Raw genomic sequence first — 19,809 nt, forward strand, 5'->3', positions numbered from 1 at the left:
ATGCAACTTTTTGTTGGGGAAATGGTAGTATAGCTTACTTCCTCGTTTTTCCTATAGATGATGCCAACTGATGATGCTGAAAATCGTTAGTTAGCTGCATAGTCCTTATGTGCTCTAGATAAAACCTGCGCAACAAAGAAGAAGAAAACCTTATAGAAAGTACCGGTGTGGCACAGGCCAAATACCCTCTGAAGGTTAAGTTAGAGAATATTCGCAACTTTAGAATGCCAGAGCTGGGGTAAATTATGCGTACCTTTTATTTTAAGGGCTTTGGGTTTTTATAGGAGGCTTTGATGTACGGTTCATGGCATGTAGCAATCTTTCCACCCCTAATTGTCCACCTGGTCCAAATCCAGATGCTGATTTTGGTTAGGCACCATTAATTCGACCAATCTAGATTGATAGGCAAAGAATGTATTGACCCATTGTGATGAATTAATTGATTAATTAGCCAAGTTTATTAATTAATCAATTTAACATACAAAATATGTGGCAGCACAAACAAATCACCAATTAAACTAAATACAGCGGAAAATAAATTGACACGGTGATTTGTTTACGAATGGAGAAAACCTACACGGCAAAAACCTCACTGGGTGATTTTAAAGTCACCACTCTCGAGAATCCGCTATTATTAAAACAAGCGGTTACAGGTAAAGGAACCCTAGTACCTTATACCAACCTACAGTTGAACCCTTACCCCAATACCCAATTGCACCTATTATGTAGTGACAATCTTTCCTTGTAATGCATGGCTCCCAATACGTAATTAACTAATTGCGCAGATCCCAATACGCAACTTCAATCACCAACTAGAGAAGCTTGTTGGCTGCAAAGTTCTTCAATTCATCACACGATGAAGATCGAGAAGCTCCTTGGTTACAAACCCTACTGCACACAAATACAACAGCTTCTTCACAAGAAAGATGAACTAGGACAAATTCTGTCTCCGGTCACAATTTGCTTGAACAAACTTTGCTCAACACTTGTGCAACTTGCTCCACCTTTGACGGCCCTTAAAATAATCTTTTTATATGTCTAAGGTTGTGAGAAAAGAAAGCCCAAACATACAATCACTAAATTGGAGTCAAAACAAAATTTGAAACTCTGTTTTTCATAAACCTTGACAGATGCCTATCTGTCGAGCTGTTGTCGAGCCACGGGCTAGAACAACTCTTCAAGGCTCGATAGATGGCTAGCTGTCAAGCTTTAATGAACAACACTTCCTGCACTTGAATCTTGGACAGACTTTCATGGCTTTAACACTTGAACTTGAAGCGAGATTTCTTGAAGCATTAAACACATCCTAGATCTACCCAAATACAAGTAAAGTGCGTTTTATCAAAGGATTAGCCAATTACATAAAATAGTAACATATGTTCCTAACAAGTGAATCACATATGTCATAACATAGATACTGTTGTTGTTGTTCAAAAAAGTGGATTTGCTTGGGCTTTGGATCGCAATAATGGCAACCTCATATGGTTTACAGTAAGTTGGCTTGATCTAAGACAAAATATACCTTGGTACATCTCAGTACTCCAACCCTCTTTTGTGAAATCATTTAGTTTACCATATTATACTTTCCTCTCACATTAGAGTTGATTCCACCTTTAGGTTTAGCACATTGACCTATTTTTATGTGTGAGAGGGGAAAATGCATTTTACTTGAAATGAAAAGAATCAATTTCTTAATTTAGAGAAAATACTACAAATTTATCATTATACAAATTATTAAATCAATTAAAAATTTTAAATTACATTACAATGGGTACATTGTTAGATTCAAGAAATAAAATCTAAACCATATATCTTGAAAACAACTTTTCATTAGAAATGGAGAGGATGCACAATACTCCCTCAATAAAAAATTCCATAAGCTCCATCTTCACCCAAATCCTTGGTCCCACATCTAAATATCCATTTGTTACATTTTTGTTTTTCAAATTTTGTGTAACGATTATCATAGATATGGACTTTACCAATATTACTCATCCTATGAATGAATTATATACTGAACCTCCTTAAAATCTTCCTTACCAGATTTGCTAACTATGATTTTTATGTAACAAGCTAGACCGGGTGGCCTTACTAGAGGCGGTACTTAAGGAGCAACCACTGACAATGAAAGGTTGTACACAAACATTGCTAACTCGGGTGGCAATAACTTCACTCCCAAACTATTTGTTCTATTTAGACCCCTTATACCAGATTGTTTAACCTAATATATTAGCCAAGTGATTATTTAGGTTAATTATTCAGATATAGGTTAAACAATAATAAATCATATCCTGCACAATAGCAGAAAAGTAAATAACACCATGATATGATGACCCAGAAAAATCAATGAAACGAACAATCTCAAGGTAAAAACCTAGGGAGGAATTGACCTAGCTATCCTCAAGGTAAAGCAAATCCACTATAAGAGAATCGAAGTTTTTACAATTAGATTTTATCCTAAATCTATTGCTACCTCAAGTAGTAACTTACTGACACGATCACATGCAAGCTCCGAATCCATGGATTCCTTCTCTTTTTGGATTTACAGCAACACAAGCACCCACGCTTGTGACTTTGGGATCCCACTCAAAGGTTTTAGATCACCTTCAGTTCTTGATCTTTGTAGCAGCAACTAGGTTCTACCACCGCTTGATTGTAGATCTTGCTTCGGTAGACTCTTGTGTAGTTAGAAGATACAAAACTTCTCTGATCTCACAAAGAGTAACACACAATTCTTCCAAAAGTCTGCAAAACATAACTAGGGTTTCCTTTTTATATGTGGACAAGTTAGATTGAAACCCTAAACGTTTTCGTGAGCTTGGGCTTGGTTTAAAAATTTTGTAAAATTTGATTTCTATGATTCTCGATCGATCAGGCCTAATTCTCAATCGATCGGCTTGGCAGATTCTGACTTTCTTTTCTGGAGTTAGCTCGAACTTAAAGCTTGAAACTTACACCTTTGAGCAATGCCTAACACATATGTGGTAAGTTTTATTGGTTCTAATTTGAATCCACAACTTAAATTATGTTTTTGCCCACTCATAACAACCTATCATTTAAGATTTATTGTAAAAGTGTTGTGAAAATATTATGGACATAGCATTTCTCTCTCTCTCTCTCTCTCTCTCTCTCTCTCTTTGTCTGTCTGTCTCTCTCTCTCTCTCTCAAGTGACAACTTATTCTTACCCCACTTATTACCAAAATAACTTTAAATGTTTACTAGCCTAAAATATCTTTAAATTTTACTGCGCTAAAAAACATAAGCTTAAACATTAAGTAAGCCCAACAACTGCAAATCCTGTTTCTCCTCATCTCAAAACTAGACATAGCACTGACCTTTTTTCAAAGCCACCTATTATGCAAGTTTGGGCATTATTTTTAGAGATAGTCAAGATTCTCCTATTATAGTCCATACTAAATTAATTCCTTGCCAAGGAAACCTATTGTAGACGGCTACCATGCTCTATTGAGTGTTACACTCTTACCACAAACTATGGATCAAAGATTTGATTGTGGAGCTTGCCAACTCAAAGTTGCTGGCATCAATTGGGTTGTATGAACTATGCTTGAATGAGTGATTATTGGTAAATAAAAAAGTGATGTTATTGGTGGGTCCTGATGAGAACCAGTAAGAAATTGATCATAACAACAATTTATAAAAATATGGTAAAATACTTTGTGGCCGTAGCATTACTCTTGCCACAGTTTTTTTTTTTTTTTTTTTTTTTCATCCTTCAATTTCGGCAATTCAAATGCCACAATTCAATTTTTTTATTTTTGGCAATATCATTGCCAAAATTCCTTTTTCTTTCTCCCACATACATAACATCATTTCTCTCTCCTCTCTCCTACTTTTTCTCAGAATTTCGGCAATGGTGTTGCCGAAATTTGCTTTTCTTCTCATTTTGCCAAAGATTTACAAAACAACCACACAAATGCCCAAATTTCAAAACCAAGCCAAATTGTCAAGCTTTTTCACATCCCAAATTGAACCCAGTCACCAAAACAACCTAGATTCATCCAAAAACAAAGGAAGTAAAAGTAGAAACAAAGATAGACAGAAAAAGGGGAGGCCAATGACTACAAGTGGTGGTGGTGGTGGTGGCACCGGTGAGCACCACAACCAGGAATGATAAGTTTTGTCCCCTCCTAAATTGACATAAAAATTGGAATCAATCGTTGAGCTATAGGGGTAGGGCCAGTTGCTTACGTATACCCTATGCACATACAAAGACTTCCATACGATGCTTGCTGATGCATTTAATTGGCTCTAGACAAAAACTAAATGGAGGTCTTTATATATAAATATATATATATATAATTTTTTAAAATTTTATTCTTTTATTTTTTAGATGCAAAATAATTTATAATTTTTGTAATTTTGTTCTACTAAAAATTGTTTTTTAATTGGTAACATAATAGGACTAATCCACTTATTCAAAAATAAAAAATAAAAAAACTGCCACACACAAAATAATATACTTACAATATTCTTCTTTTATTTCTACGGACTTTCCTTTCTTCTTTATTTCTACAACTTTCCTTTGTTTACTTGTTGTACCCAAATTTTTCTTTAATAGAATAAAACATGTATCAATTTTTTTTTTTTTTATAAAAATTATATTTACATTGTATTTTGCTGAAGTGGGCCAGCGTGTGTGGCTTGAATTGCCACAAGCCCAAGTCAATTACAACTTACAAGTAAACCAAATATAACTTGTAATAGGATACCACAAGTCCAAGTCGGTCACAGTAGTTGACCAAATACAATTGATACAAGGAATCCTATATTGCCGACCTAAGCATAGCAATATATAAATGCTAGTGTGCGGCAATTATAAGAGATTTACAAAAACCTAGTAGCAACCGCATAAGAAGAAGAATAGAGTATTTTTGGCTTGTGGATGAGAGAGAGTTAGGGTGTATTGGGATTTGGGTTTCTAGAGATTGTTATTGTGCACTATTGTATTTTCTATTTTTATAGTGAAATTTCTCTGTCGTTGCTATGGAGGTAGGCAGTTTGCCGAACCACGTAAATTCTTGTGTTCTTTATGTGTGTTTGTTATTTAATTTCTGCTTATTTACTGTTATTGATTTGAGTCCTAGGGTGCTATTTGCACAACATATTTGTAGTGTAAATATACATTGTAGAGTGTAGACACACAAAATGGCAAATGCTATTTGAAAATGTACAAAATTTGCCATTTTTTGTGTCTAAGATGTAAATTTATATAGCAAGTACAATGTAAACATATAAGGACCCCAAAAGAAGGGCAGAATATGGTGAACAAGCAGGCAAAATGTAAAAATTTGTCAACTCAACTGTTGTGAAAAATGTTATGAAATTTTTTTGTTTATGTAGCATTTTTTTTAGAAGTGCTACATTCATTGTATTAGGTTTTTACTAGTTCTAATTTGAATCCATCATTGAAATGGATTTTTTGCCTACCAATAATAACAACCTACCATTTAAGATTTATTGTGAAAATATTGTGAAAATTTTATAAATGTAGCATTTTTTTTTCTTTTTTTTTCTTTTTTTTTTTCATTCGATAAAAGATTATTATTTTATTTATTGGATAATTAATATATAACAAATAAGTCATAATCCTAATCCTATTGGTTAACAAATAACAAATTAGTCATAATCCTATTGGTTAAAATTTAGAAGTCTTTTGACCGAGCCGGCCCTAGATAATTGTTCCCATTAACAACCAATATATTATGTTTAATTTAAGTAGTTGTTGGAGCAGTAAGAGTCTCTTATCTAAACTTTCAGCAATGAACCAACATATTCCTCCACGCGGGATTTTCTTCCAAGAGAGAGGAGTTGCTGCAACCAGTCAAAAAGAAGTGACAAATGTCTAGAGTAATGTGCAATACACATAACCAGCTTACTGTCACTTCTCTTTTAACTGCCACCTTACTCTTTATGCAGCATTTGCAACATACATCTTGGAATAAGATTGTATTTTAAAAAGGCATCACTCTATAAATTTGTTTGCAGGGCTTCCTACTCTGTTTCTTACTTCATTCATTGCTACGATGTTTCCTTTGGTGCAAGAGTCGAGGAGCGGACACCCACTTCAACTATATTTACACACGCTGCTTTGACTCAGAAGGGAAATTAACCCCACTTGCAAATTTTTTTATTTTATTTGTCTGGCCACTTGCAAATGGATTATGCAGAAAAAATTATCACTCTCTGTCTCATTTTTCTCTCTCTCTCTCTACGCACTGAACTTTCTTCCTCTCTCTTCCTATCAAACCATATCTACTCCTTTACAGACGACCCAAGTCAACTGTAGAGAGAGAGCTCCGATCTGTGAGCTTCTATCTCAAAGATAAATTTACCCTGATCTGTAAGTCTTAGTATCAATATCCTTCATGCACGTGATTGCAAGCAGACGATGTATAAATGCACCAGTGCTGTGTCTCATGTCTCATGTCTGTCACTAACAAACACTCCATCCAGATCCAGTGCTCTGCTTTCTTCTTCCCTAACCTTTCGTGTGTCAATTCTTTGAAACTAGTTGAATAACTTTTTTTTAATACATATCTTTAGTATATTTCCCGATAGCAATTCTATGGGCACAGAAAACGCCTCCTCCTCCTCATGTTTTCCTTCTTCTTCTTCTTCTTCTATTGTGCCTGGATGGAGGTACGAATACCACGTCTTTATCAGTTTTAGAGGCTCTGACACTCGCAAAAAATTTACAAGCCATCTATTCGGAGCGTTGAAACGGAATGGCATAACCACATTTAGGGACGATGAAAGTCTCGAGAGAGGAGAATTCATCTCTCCAGAGCTCTTGAGCTCTTGAGAGCAATTGAAGAATCAAGATTTGCTGTCATCATTTTCTCTAAAAACTACGCTTCGTCGAGTTGGTGTTTGACTGAACTAGCAAAGATCGTCGAGTGCATGGACAAGAAGAAGTTGACAATTCTGCCTGTTTTCTATGATGTGGATCCTAGTGATGTGCGCAAACTGAAGGGGACTTTTGCAGAAGCTTTTGCGAAACATCTCAACGATAACAATGAGAATGTGCAAACTTGGAAAGCTATTGTGACAAAAGTTGCTGGTATCTCAGGATGGGATTTACAGGATGAGTAAGATTTTATTTTTTTGTTTAACATTTTTCCTAATTAATATTATTTATCGTTACTTTCTGTTGAATGTTTTTAAGTCAAAAATATCATTTTGATTTCTTTATTTTGGGTTTATTGTTAGTTTGGTTCCTACATTTTGATAGCGGACAACTTGACCTTTGTTATTTTTAATTTGTAGTCAATTTAGTCTTTAATGTCAAATCACGGCTTTTCTTACATTTTCTTTCACTTTCTTAGCAACCAAACATCAAAACGCAAATCAAATTTTCTAATCTCTAACTCTGATAAACACATATCAACTCAACAAAACAAACAAACAAACAAACAAACAAACAAACAAACAAAAAAAACCCTCAAATTTGGACCCATAGTGACTATAAATTGAAAATAACATGGATCATATTGACTTTAAGTTAAAAAAAATAGGAACCAATTTGACTCCACCAATTATAGAGACCAAATTTACTACAAGTTAAAAAGAATAGGGACCAAATTAATTACTATCAAAATGTAGAAACCAAATTGACAATAACCTCAAAATATAGGAATCAAAATAGTATTTTCGCCTAGTTTTAACTACAATAAAAATTTAGAGATACATGATTAAGAAATACTATTGTGCTTCATTAAAAAAAAAAAAAAATGTTTATGTGAAGTTGAAAAATCTCATGATTTTTTTATTTATTTATAAACCTAATGAAAATAGTGTTTCTATTTTAAGAAACTTGATCATTTTGAGAAAAGTTCACGTCTTTAATTTTTTTGAGGTTGGAAATTATGAATTTTATGTGACTCATTTTCATTTAAATTTTCTCAAATAGTAGGATTACTGAAATATTTTTTGAGAGTCATAGAAGAGTTGATGATAAATTTTAACTATGTGAATTCTATTGAGAATTAAAAATAAAAAATTATTTTTGCCCCAAGTGTTAAAAAAGTAGATTTATGAAAAAAAAAAAAAAAAAAAAAAAAAAAAAAAAGGCCATTCCTATTGTTAAGTGAAAATAATAATGCCATTTGAAGTTGGTATTCCTATTATATGATGGAGATACAATAATACCACAATTTCATTTGATATTATCTTTTGTGCCAAGGTACTCAAGTAGACACTTAAATATGTGCCTAAAAAAAACTGAAAATGTGTAGGCATTCATATTATACAATCGTGTTATTATGGTGCCAAGTTTTACAAAAATACTAAGTCCCTTATTCTTGTGAAATTATGAACATTTCTTTTTTGTTCCTAAAAGTGGTTCCAAGTAGTTACTAACTAGGGGTGTTCACCAAATCACTCAAACCGCATGACTGCACCAAAACTAATCAAAATTGCCCGCAAAATGGAGTAGTGCACTGCACTGCAGGTGGCAATGAACTGCGCTGCACTATACAGTGTAGTGTACGGTTTTATTATCGTAAAACTGATACAACCTCATTACACCACACCCATATATATAATAGAGATTAAAATTTAATATTATATGAATTAATTGGTCAGCCCAACGTTAGTGTATTCTAGTTTCACATTAAAATGACTTCATTTTGGTTAAATACAAAATCAAAAATTTAAAACTTCATTCACTTCTCCATCTCACACTCTCACCCTTCTCTCTTGATACCCTCTCACTCTTAGTAGGCATGACTAGTGCATATGGTACACTGTTATGGACCTTATAGTTGTTGCTTGTTAAGCATTTTTGTGTTATATGTTATATTTGTTTAACATGTATAATTGTGTGGTTTACTATCATGGATTATTTCTTTTATTTTGTATATATTTGTGTACTTTTAATTTACTATAAATCTATCATGGATTTTTTTTTGTCTTGTATATATTCGTGTTACTTTTTTTGGTATATATATATATATATATATATATTAAAACTTACCGTTATATTGTCTTGGTTATTAATAGTAAACCAGTAATTGGTTATGACATTTTGAAAAATATATTAGCCCAAAACCAACCAAACTGCACATTGTACACCGCATCGTACCAGACATGTGACTGCAAATTGAGGTGCGGTGCAGTGATAGTTTTGGCCAAATTGCACTGCAAAATGCAATGCTAAAAATGGCACAAAACCACACTAAAATGCACCACAAACACCCCTACTACTAACCCTATGTAGATGCTAATAGATTTACATCTCTTGCCATACATATATGAATTGAGAAATGATAAAAAAAAATTTTTAAAAAAATTAGAAGTTTGCATACAATTATCCAACTAGTATTTTGGACTAGTGGATAAGATTTAGTGGGAATAAATTTTGTACAAAAGAAACCACAAAGGACAAGAGTGATTTAGAGATATATATATATATATATATATATTTATATGTATGTATATATATTTATATTGGCTATATATGTTGTTTTGAGATGGTGGATATAATTTATTGTAACTGTGAAATATGAAGGGTCCTTGTGAAATCCACCAAAGTGAGCCAAAAAAGAGTTGGTGGTACAAAAATTATAAAATTTTAGCAATTTTTAATGCGATTATAATCTATACCTTTTGTCAAGTTGTGTATGAGAAGAAAAAATCTATAGCTACAGCCAAAGGTCTAGATGAACATCAAGAAGAATAAGACTAAAATCCAAAGAAGAATAAACTACATATTAGGATACCTTACATAGGATTAGAGATCCCAAGAACTAAGTTCAAAGGAAAGAATGATCGATAGATTAATGTGAATAATATGCACGCACTTAGTTTAGTTTTAAGTACTAGTACTCTTTGTCACTCCCTATGGTGTACGTGTTGTATCTCATAACATAATAAAGGATGAGTTTTTCTATTAGGTGAGGATGGAAATGAGGCCGCTTCCTATGACAATAGGGCTAATTCTCTAAGTTGCTCATGAAAGCTGGGATCAAGCACAAGGCTATAATGTGCTCGCTTAGAAGCTCATGGCAAAGTACTGGAATATTTTGTGTATGATGAAAAGTTTTAATGTCACTATTGACTTTGGAATAACATTGTCGAAGCACTAAGTGAGGATTCAAGCCATTGACACCCTATTCTTGACCTAGAAAATTTGTATACGTATTTTACATACATTTTTATAAAAATAAATAGGAGATTGTTGGAAATTTTTATAAAAAAAATTTATATATTATTTTAATTCCGAAAATAAATTGCCAATAAAGGGAAAAAAAAAAATAAGATCAGCTTTTTATTGATGGACGTTCCACTTTCTTACCAATTCTTAAATTGACATACAAATTCTGTAATTATATTCTTTTTGTTATCAATTATGAAATGAGCATTGGAATTAGTGACTTTAAAATTTTTTCAAACATATTCTTGCCCAACGTTTTAATTTTTTATGAGAAAATTCTTAGGTATTCTTAGAATCTAATGAACCTTATTATGAATTTAATAATTGAACTCCGCCATGAATATTAAAAGAGAAAGCATCTTCACCGTACTCTATGAGTACTTAAGAATTTCTTTGTTTTATAACTGCTTAATAGTTAATACTAATCATATCTTAGAATTCGTTTCCAAAAATAACAGGTTCTATACATGAATAACGTTAGTAATATGAGGACTATTTACTGTTTTGATTTGTGAGGATAGTAAGAGGAAAAAGGGGAAGTCATTTATAAACTCATTATAAAGGATTTTAAATGGAATAGATTCATTACAATATTATAAGAGGACATCATGTCCGGCCATAGATGTTGAGAAGAGAGAAAAATATCAATTTTTGTTACTGATTTTTCACGTAACATTAAACTGTTAAAATACTTGCTCATTCAATATTTTCTTTTAAACTAATATTACTGTTGAGAGCTTTTTATCCTATAAGTGGTATATGCATGAAAGAATAATTAGCAAGGTAATTGTATTGTGGGGACAGCATGCATAATTGCTAGTCTACTAGATGGCGTGTTTTGTTTCAAAAGAACAACCTAATCTGTGCCTCAACTCCGACACCTCAAACTTATGAAATTGACGGTATTTTATTTTTCTTGTAATAAAATATTATGAAGCACACCAACTAGGTAGTATCTTTATTATTTGTTCTCTAAATTTATGGTAAATACACATTTTAGTAAAATATTATTGTCCAAACAATTATTCTATAAATTATGAGATGTAACTTATACATTAATTTATGTTCTTAGGAATAGCTCTTTCTTTACTTGGCCACATGACAAATTTCTTTGTCCACTGTAGAATTGGACTTTGGTTTTATTTTAGGAGTATTATTTTGAGAGAAGAATTGGACTTTGGTTGAAGAACATTGCATGTATAGTTTGTGCCATGTATATATTATACACTTTTAGAGTTCCCCTTTTGCTAATGAACAAAGCTAAGATTGTACTTTTGCTGATATAGTTTTGTCCCTAAATTAATGTATCTAGCTCGACCTCATCAAAACTGTCGTTCTGCTATATTCTTTGCAGGAGTGAATCAACAGTTATTGAAAAAATCATTCAAAGGATATCTCTTGAACTGGATCATAAATTCTCAAGTGTTTTCGAGCACCTGGTAGGAATGGATTCCCGTGTTAAGGAAATGTTGAATTTATGCATGAAGGAAGGGTTGGATTGTGTCCGCTTCATTGGGATTTGTGGGATGGGTGGAATCGGGAAAACAACTCTTGCCCGAGTAATTTATAAGAGAATTTATAGTGCCTTTGAAGCTTGCAGCTTTCTTGATAATGTTAGAGAAGATGCCAAAATTAAAGGTTTAGTTTCTTTACAAAAAACACTTCTTTCTAAGATCTTCATAGGATCTGAAATAAATATAAATGATTTTAATGAAGGAATTAATGTTATAGGCACTAGACTACGCAATAAAAAGGTTATTATTATTCTTGATGATGTGGACAAAAAACAACAACTAGAAGCATTAGTAGGGAATGAAGGTTGGTTTGGTCAAGGGAGTATAATCATTGTAACAAGTAGAGATAGGCATTTGTTGAGAAGGCATGGAGTGAAACATATATATGAAGCTAAGGAGTTGAATGAAGGTGAAGCTTTGGAGCTTTTTAGTTGGAAGGCTTTCAAGAAACCTCATCTTGAAGAAAATTATGTGGATTTGTCTATGGATTTTGTGAAATATGCTAATGGCCTTCCTTTAGCTCTTGAAATTTTAGGTTCTTCATTGTTTGGTAGAAAACCTGATGCATGGAGAAGTGCTCGAGATAAACTAGAAGCAAAACCTAATAGAGGCATTATGGAAATACTTCAAATAAGTTTAGTTGGGCTCGAGGATACACAGAGAGAATTGTTTTTAGATATTGCATGTTTCTCCAAAGGAGGGTACACATATTTCGTAAGAGATACTTTAGAAAGTTTAGGTCATTATCCTGACTATGATATTGATGTTCTCATCAACAAATCTCTCATAGCCATTGTATCAAATGGAATTTTATGGATGCATGATTTGCTACAAGAAATGGGTCAAGAGATTGTTCGTTGTGAATCCCCTAAAGAGCCTGGTAGACGTAGCAGGTTATGGTGTTATAAGGATGTCTTGCATGTACTGAAAAGTAATACTGTAAGTTGACAAGTCTAAACTTGAATTTAGAGAAGTATATATATTCTTTCAAATTTGTTCTAGATTTTTTTTCTAATTTTATTGTTCTTGGTATCTAGGGAACAGAGTTTGTTGAAGGTATAGTCCTAAAGATGCTTGTAGATAAAAATGAACACTTGAGTGCTGAAGCCTTCTCAAAGATGAACAATTTGAGATTGCTTAAAATTGGTTATGTGGAACCTCCAGAAGGCTTTAATAGAGGTCATGTCCAACTTCCACAAGGCCTAAGTTATCTTTCTAATGAGCTACGCATAATAGATTGGTATGGATATCCTTTAAAATCCATGCCAACCAATTTCCAACCAAATAAACTTGTTGAATTGAGAATGCATTGCAGTGGCATCAAACACTTATGGAAAGGAATTATGGTAAGATTTTCACTTATGCTAATTTGTATTTACTTCATTTTCATTAAGGCTTGAGTTTGTCTAATTATTTATTGGTTTATAACAGATTTTAGACAAGTTAAAACTCATTGACTTGAGTGACTCTCAAAACTTAATTGAGATCCCAGACCTTAGTGGAGCCTCAAATCTTGAAAAATTAATTCTTCAATGTTGTACAAGACTATATAAGATTCATGCATCTGTTGGAGATCTCAAAAAGCTTATACGATTGGATCTGAATGGTTGCAAAAACCTTTTAAGTCTTCCTATTGCAATTTGTAGTTTGATGTCTCTAAAAACTCTCAATTTATCTGGCTGCTCGAGACTTGTGAAATTGCCAGAGAACCTTGGAAATGTTGAAGGCCTAGAGGAGCTAGATGTGAGTGGAACTGCTATAAGAGAGCTATCTTCATCCACCATTCTCTTAAAAAATCTCAAAAAACTATCTGTCGGTGGATGTGATTTTCTATTATCTAAACCATCCAATAAGCTCCTCAATTTTCCTTTATTGCAAAGGAGTCCAAATTCCATGGGCATGTTAATGCATACTTTATCAAGCTTATCCTCTTTGATAGATCTTAATCTAAGTTATTGCAATCTTCACACAGTCCCTGATGCTATTGGCTGTTGTTTGCCCTCTTTAAATTATTTAAATCTAAGGGGAAATAATTTCGTTCTCCTTCCTGAAAATATCATTCGATTATCAAATCTATACACTCTTTTTTTGAGTGATTGCAAGGATCTACAATTACTACCAGAGCTTCCATTAAATATTAAGTATTTTGAGGTAGAAGGTTGTACTTCGCTGGAAGCATTACCCTTAAGACCGGAAGATGTTTTTAGTCCCCATCTCTATCTTATTAACTGCGTCAAATTGATCGACAATCAAGGTTTCGGTGACATGTTCTCAACAATGCTTGCACGTTACATTCAGGTGTCTCTCTCTCTCTCTCTCTCTCTCTCTCTCTCTCTCTCTCTCTCTCTCTCTCTCTCTCTCTCTCTCTCATGAAGTTCTAACCTTCTTGATTTGTGTGTTTCAGAGACCTGATGATTTAGGTTACCAAAATTTTATTATACCTGGAAGTGAAATTCCGAAATGGTTTAGCCATCAAAGTGAGGGGACTTCACTGAATCTGCATGGGCCTTCAGGTTTTGTGGGAATCGCTGTGTGTGTTGTTTTTGTAATCCGCCCCCATCATTCACTTCACCAACCTCCTTCGGAATTTTATAAAGCTACACATTGGGTTAAAATTTTATTTCTTGTCAATGGATCTGAAATTTTAGAAACCTTAAAGGTTGGTCTTTCCGAACAATTTGGTAAGATTGATTCATATCACCTTTGGATAAAATATTTTCCTTCCAAAAGGAAAAGGGACAAGGAATTGAGTCAGATTGATGTTGAACTTAAAATAAGCCTCGAGGGTCCAGGCTTGGTGGTGACAAAATGCGGAGCCCGTTTCGTATATGAGCAAGACATGGAAGATCTCAAACAAAACATGCCTGGGTCAAGCAGCTGCATTATCACTCCTTATGAGGATAATTTAGAGGATTCAGCAAATGATACCAAAATTAAGCAAAGTTTTGATGACTTTGATGGAGATGGGGCAAGACCTAGTGGAGAAGGTACTTCTAATGAAGTAGACGACCCACGGCCAAAGTGGATACAACACCCTAATCTAATTGAAAATTGGATTGGGAATTTATGCACACAAGGACAAGGTGACTCTAATTGTGAGGAAGAGGAATCCCCGTGACAACGGAGGCATTGATGACTACGCAAAGTTGATAAACCTTCTACCTTTGATCTTTTGTAAGTCACCATCTTTCTCTCTCTTACAAATCTTGTTTGTTTGTAGCTATATTTGTAATCATTTATTTATTATTTTTTAAAAATTCATTGGCTTTTGCTTGCGTTTCTTTTTAATATTTGACAAAGGCCAAATGAGGTTTTTTTTTTTTTTTTTTTTTTTTTTTTTTTTTTTTTTATCAGAAGGCCAAATGAGTTTAAGTAATTTGGTTCGGTTAATACTTAATATATGCCCTATCCCACACCCCCCAAAAAAAAAAAAAACTTAATATATGCCATTAATTATCCATTTTACAAAAAAATTATGGGAAATTGAAAAATCTATTTAAAAAGTTAGTCACTTTTTCGTTTTTCCATAAAAAGTTTACTAAAATAGTTTACTAATATATGCTTTAAGAAGTTTCCTAAAATAATTTACTAATATATGCCCTTAGTAAAATCTTAAAGTATTAGGTGTAAAACCTCCCAAATTGCTATTTTACATTCAAACACACCCAAACTGCACTTTACCCAGGTTGCTATTGCTAAAACTTTTTAGAAATTGTGAACAGAAGTATGCTAGTATATTTAAGAACTGCCGTAGAAAAGTTTGTAAAATTATATATATTATTTTATTATCTTTCTCCTCTTTCTCTTTATTTAATGACTTTTCTTATCTCTCTTATTTCTTTATACTATTTTATTGTATAGTTATATTATTTTAATGTATTGGATGTTAAAATAAAAATCGAGATGTTAGATGTATTATAAAGTAAAATGGTATAATAGATAAAATAACTTTTAGATAGTAAAATAACAATTTTTATGCAAACCTGGATGTAAATGCTAAGGGCCCGTTTGGTTTGCCAACTCAAAACATAGTGTTCAGTGTTTAAACACTGAACACTAGTGTCCAAATTTAAGAACAACCCGTTTGGTGACTCATCTTGAAATAGGATTGTTTGAAAATTAGTACTCAAAAACCAGTGTTTGAACAACTATTTTTGAAACATGGTCTGGGCATATTTTAAACAATGAACAGCGTTGTTGATGGCAACACACAGAACACCATCAACACACAACGGTAATAAACCAGCAACACACAACGGTAATAAACCAGCAATCACAACCCTCAAAAACACCAATTACAACCTACAAGATCTCAACAACACAAATTGGAACCCACAAATACACAACTCACAGATAGTCACGGCAGAAATTTTGTTTTCAATTCTTCCTCTCCACCGCCAAAATGCTTCTTCCTGGATCGGTCTCACAGAAAATCGGTCACGTGAAGAGGCAAATCGGTCTCGCGAAGATGATCCATCTGATGATGGTTTGATTGAATCGGAAGGCGATTTGGCCGGAGCCCGAGTGGACTCAGATAAAGCTGGCCAAGAAACCGCACCCATGACCTGCCCAACCTCCGCGACAGCTCCATTCGAAGGCTTGTTCCAGGCTGGCCTCTTTCCTCCATTGCCATTCTCCGAGTTCTCCGCGATCGATTCCTCCGCGGCCAAGGTCGGAGGCGGAGCGGCGACAGCCGCGGGCACAGCTGGCTCAGCCACGGGCACAGCTTGATCGACCTGGCTTTTTCGTTTTCTGCTCTGAGGGAAAACTGAAGACTGAAGAGAAAAGGAATAAAGAAGAAGAAAAGGCCGTTTTCTGCTCTGAGGGAAAACTGAAGACTGGAGAAAAGGAATAAAGAAGAAGAAAAGGAATAAAGAAGGGATAAAAAACGGATTAAAAAATTATAATTTAATAGGTTGTCAGCTTTTTTTATCAAACAAAACATACATACCAAACACATATTTTACATTTTTTGAACACTGAAAAACATTGTTTAAACAATGATACCAAACACATTTTTTTGTTTTATTCACACTAAAAACACGTTGTTCAACAACACTTTTTAAACCACAATTTTCACATCTTTTTAAACAACAATTTTTAACCTAAGTAGTTTGTCATTCCTATTTCTGCTAGTTGCCTTATACGGGGTACGAGAAAGTTTTTGGATTTCGTTGGAAAGGAGAAACTGTGTCACATTGCTTGCTGACGGGAAAGCATGTACAGCTGATTGCATGGTAGTCATTTTGTTCAATTGTGTTGGAGGGTAAATTCGGCACTCTTGTTGCTCCTTTTTTTTTTTTTTTTTTTTAATATTATTTACTACAAACTTTCCTTGCCAACCCTGATAACATATTATACTATACTGATATTTCAAACATCTATTGTGAACCTATCTGCTCAGTTCCCCCTGTTCTGATGGTTATGGCCATTCTATTAGGAACCTTCTCACTGTAGCATGATGGATATCTATTTATCCATATTGTCCAGAGGATACCACTGCTTTCCTGTACAAGTAACATTCCATGAACATGATCAGCTTTATAATCCTCTGAGATCATCTTCAGCCATTGATTTACAGATGGAATTGAGTCCTCTCTGATATTCAAGGGCAAAGCAAAGCACAATGCACTTGCAAATGGACATTTGGTAAATAAGTGGCCCAATGTTTCTTCTCCTTCTTCACACATTACACATCCTGAATTGACAGTAATTTTTCTTTTAACAAGTTCAGTCCTAATGGCGGAGCCCCATTGTGTAAAAGTCACCATCTTTCTCACTCTAAAGAATCTTGTTTGTTCGTAGCTGTATATTTATATTTTCTTTTTAAATTCATTGGCATTTGCTTGCATTTTTCTCTTTTTAGTCAGTGACAAGGGCCATTTTATTGGACTTTGTTGGTGAGGACAAATTGTCGCACTGATAGCAGACAAGAAGATAGGTGCAACTGGTCGTGTGCTCATCATTTTAGTTCAATTATGCGATGGTAAAATCCACATTCTTTTTAGTCTCTCTTTATAGTATTTATTACAATTTTCCATGGGAGAATGCAATAGATGCTTGCAATCCCAGTGTTGTAAAATTAAATGGAAAGAAGAAAATTGCAAAAATATGCACTCTTGTTGCTCTCGATGAATATTATTAATTTCTTTCTGTAAAATGTTTGTAGTTGAGGGATTATCTGCTATCAATTTAACGATTCATCTTTATTAAGGATTCAATTGCTAAAAATTGGCCAAGCTTGACAGTGCAGAATTGTAAGTTCTAACATGCTGATATGTAGATTTTACCTTTTGGGTTATTCTCAGATTATTATTTGTTTTGTTTTTTTTTGAATCAGTGCCGTCACATTGAGGTTCCAGTTGTAAGCTACTTCCCACTTTTGAATGTGCTGATCAAGAGCTAGAAGGGTTTGGGCAAACAATCATTAAGTGCTCTCCTGAGCTTTCTCACAATATGGATTTCATCCATCAATCCGTAGCAAGTGATACTTCGAATGATAAGCAAAAGAGTGAAGTTGGTTGCTCCTATGAGGACCCATATCCTGGAAGGTTGAGAAGACTTCTTTATCCGGAGCAGATCATTAGAAATAACATCTATTTTGAGGACTAACACCCTGATAATCAACTCCACCAAAATGATTTAATGGTAATAAATGTGTGTATTTCCTATGAAAGTACTATCAATCTCTCTCCCTGAGCCCCACACATATTGAATTCCAAGCTACTTAGGACGCGAGTTGTCACTTCCAGTCCATAGGAATTTTCAAAATCGCTGCTCATCATCTTAATGACTTTCTTAGGTAGTATGAAGATGTTAGATCAGTATACCTGTATGCTCTAAAGCACTTAGGATAGCAATTGCAGCCTCCAGCAAAGGAATGTTTCTTTGTTCTCCAGGAACTGGTTCTTGCATCTCAGACTTTGTTTTCATTGTTTGATTACATATATATGTCATTTTATTTTACAAGACGTTGTAATTCTAGCTTAGTCAATATGCATTTGGGTTTAGATCAATCTAAACATGATCTTTGTAATTAGATTTAAGTCTTTTTTAGACCCACTTTTGTCTATTAACTTGTTTTATTTCTTTTGGTTTTCCAAGAGGGGGGATTGAAGACATAGCAGTTATTGGTGTTACTAGCATGGACTGTCATTGGATCGGTTGAACGCAAGAAAGGCTTTGTCATTGATTTAAGAACTTCTATATATGTAGTTTGTATACTTTAATTTGTTGGAATGGACCTAGATAAGTGATATCACCACCTGATTATAATACAATACAAAATGTCCTTCATTCGACGACAAAAAAATTTATTAATTGAGCTAAGTCGTTTTAATTGTTGTCGTCTTTCTTTTAAACTTTTTAAGCTACAAAGCATGGATAAGATGTGTGTTTATGTGTTTAGCAGGGAAATGTTTAAAACTATCTGCGTGACACTAATTTTAAAAGGACTATAAGTATATTTTTGTGTAGATTAATTAGTGTTTAACATAAATGGGTTCAAGTCAAACAGGTTAACTTGCTTTGACACAATTAATAAATAGGTCAATTTAATGTTAATCTACTTAACACATAATTAACTTGAAATGATTTAAGTCATTATTCGTGTCAAAATGGGTTAATGTACTTTGTCACAAACTCATTTAATCCGTATAAATAAATCTCATCATTGTCCAACATAAATTTGAAAAATTTTAAATGAGCAATTAAGTAATGAAAAGAAAATTAATGGTTATATTGAAATTTTCTTCTATAAAAACCTAAGGTGCGGTTTGGTCACCTTTGTTTAAACACTAGTGTTCAGTGTTTAAACACTGAACACTAGTGTCCAAAAAAAAAAAAAAAAAAAGTGTTTGGTGTACTAGTCCTGTTCCCTATTGTTTGGAAAACATTGTTCAAAAACCAATGTTATAAAACCCATTTTTGAGATCACATCCGGACAGTTTTTAAACAACAAACACTAGTGCTCAGTGGCAATTCCGTAATTATCTTAAACAACAAACACTAGTGCTTAGGTCAGTTTTTTCGTACTTTAGTCAGTTTTTTTTAAAAATATTTTGGTCAGCCATGTTCTCTTTCCTGATTTATGGGCCCACCATGTTCTCTCTCTTGATTTA

At 33.6% G+C, this 19,809-nt stretch overlaps 1 protein-coding gene across 1 annotated transcript; it reads left to right on the plus strand.

Annotated features, from left to right (window-relative positions):
• Positions 1-6,655: 6,655 nt before the first annotated feature.
• LOC126703725 (disease resistance protein RUN1-like) lies at positions 6,656-19,035 on the plus strand. The gene is made up of 9 exons (XM_050402809.1): positions 6,656-6,661; positions 6,779-7,110; positions 11,530-12,628; positions 12,727-13,035; positions 13,121-13,987; positions 14,094-14,863; positions 16,826-17,946; positions 18,030-18,337; positions 18,794-19,035. The coding sequence occupies exons 1-6, from the start codon at positions 6,656-6,658 to the stop codon at positions 14,805-14,807; spliced, it is 3,327 nt and encodes a 1,108-aa protein (XP_050258766.1). The 3' UTR covers positions 14,808-14,863; positions 16,826-17,946; positions 18,030-18,337; positions 18,794-19,035.
• Positions 19,036-19,809: the final 774 nt, after the last annotated feature.

This window comes from Quercus robur, chromosome 2 (assembly GCF_932294415.1).
Source record: "Quercus robur chromosome 2, dhQueRobu3.1, whole genome shotgun sequence".
In the NCBI taxonomy this organism is placed as follows: Eukaryota; Viridiplantae; Streptophyta; class Magnoliopsida; order Fagales; family Fagaceae; genus Quercus; species Quercus robur.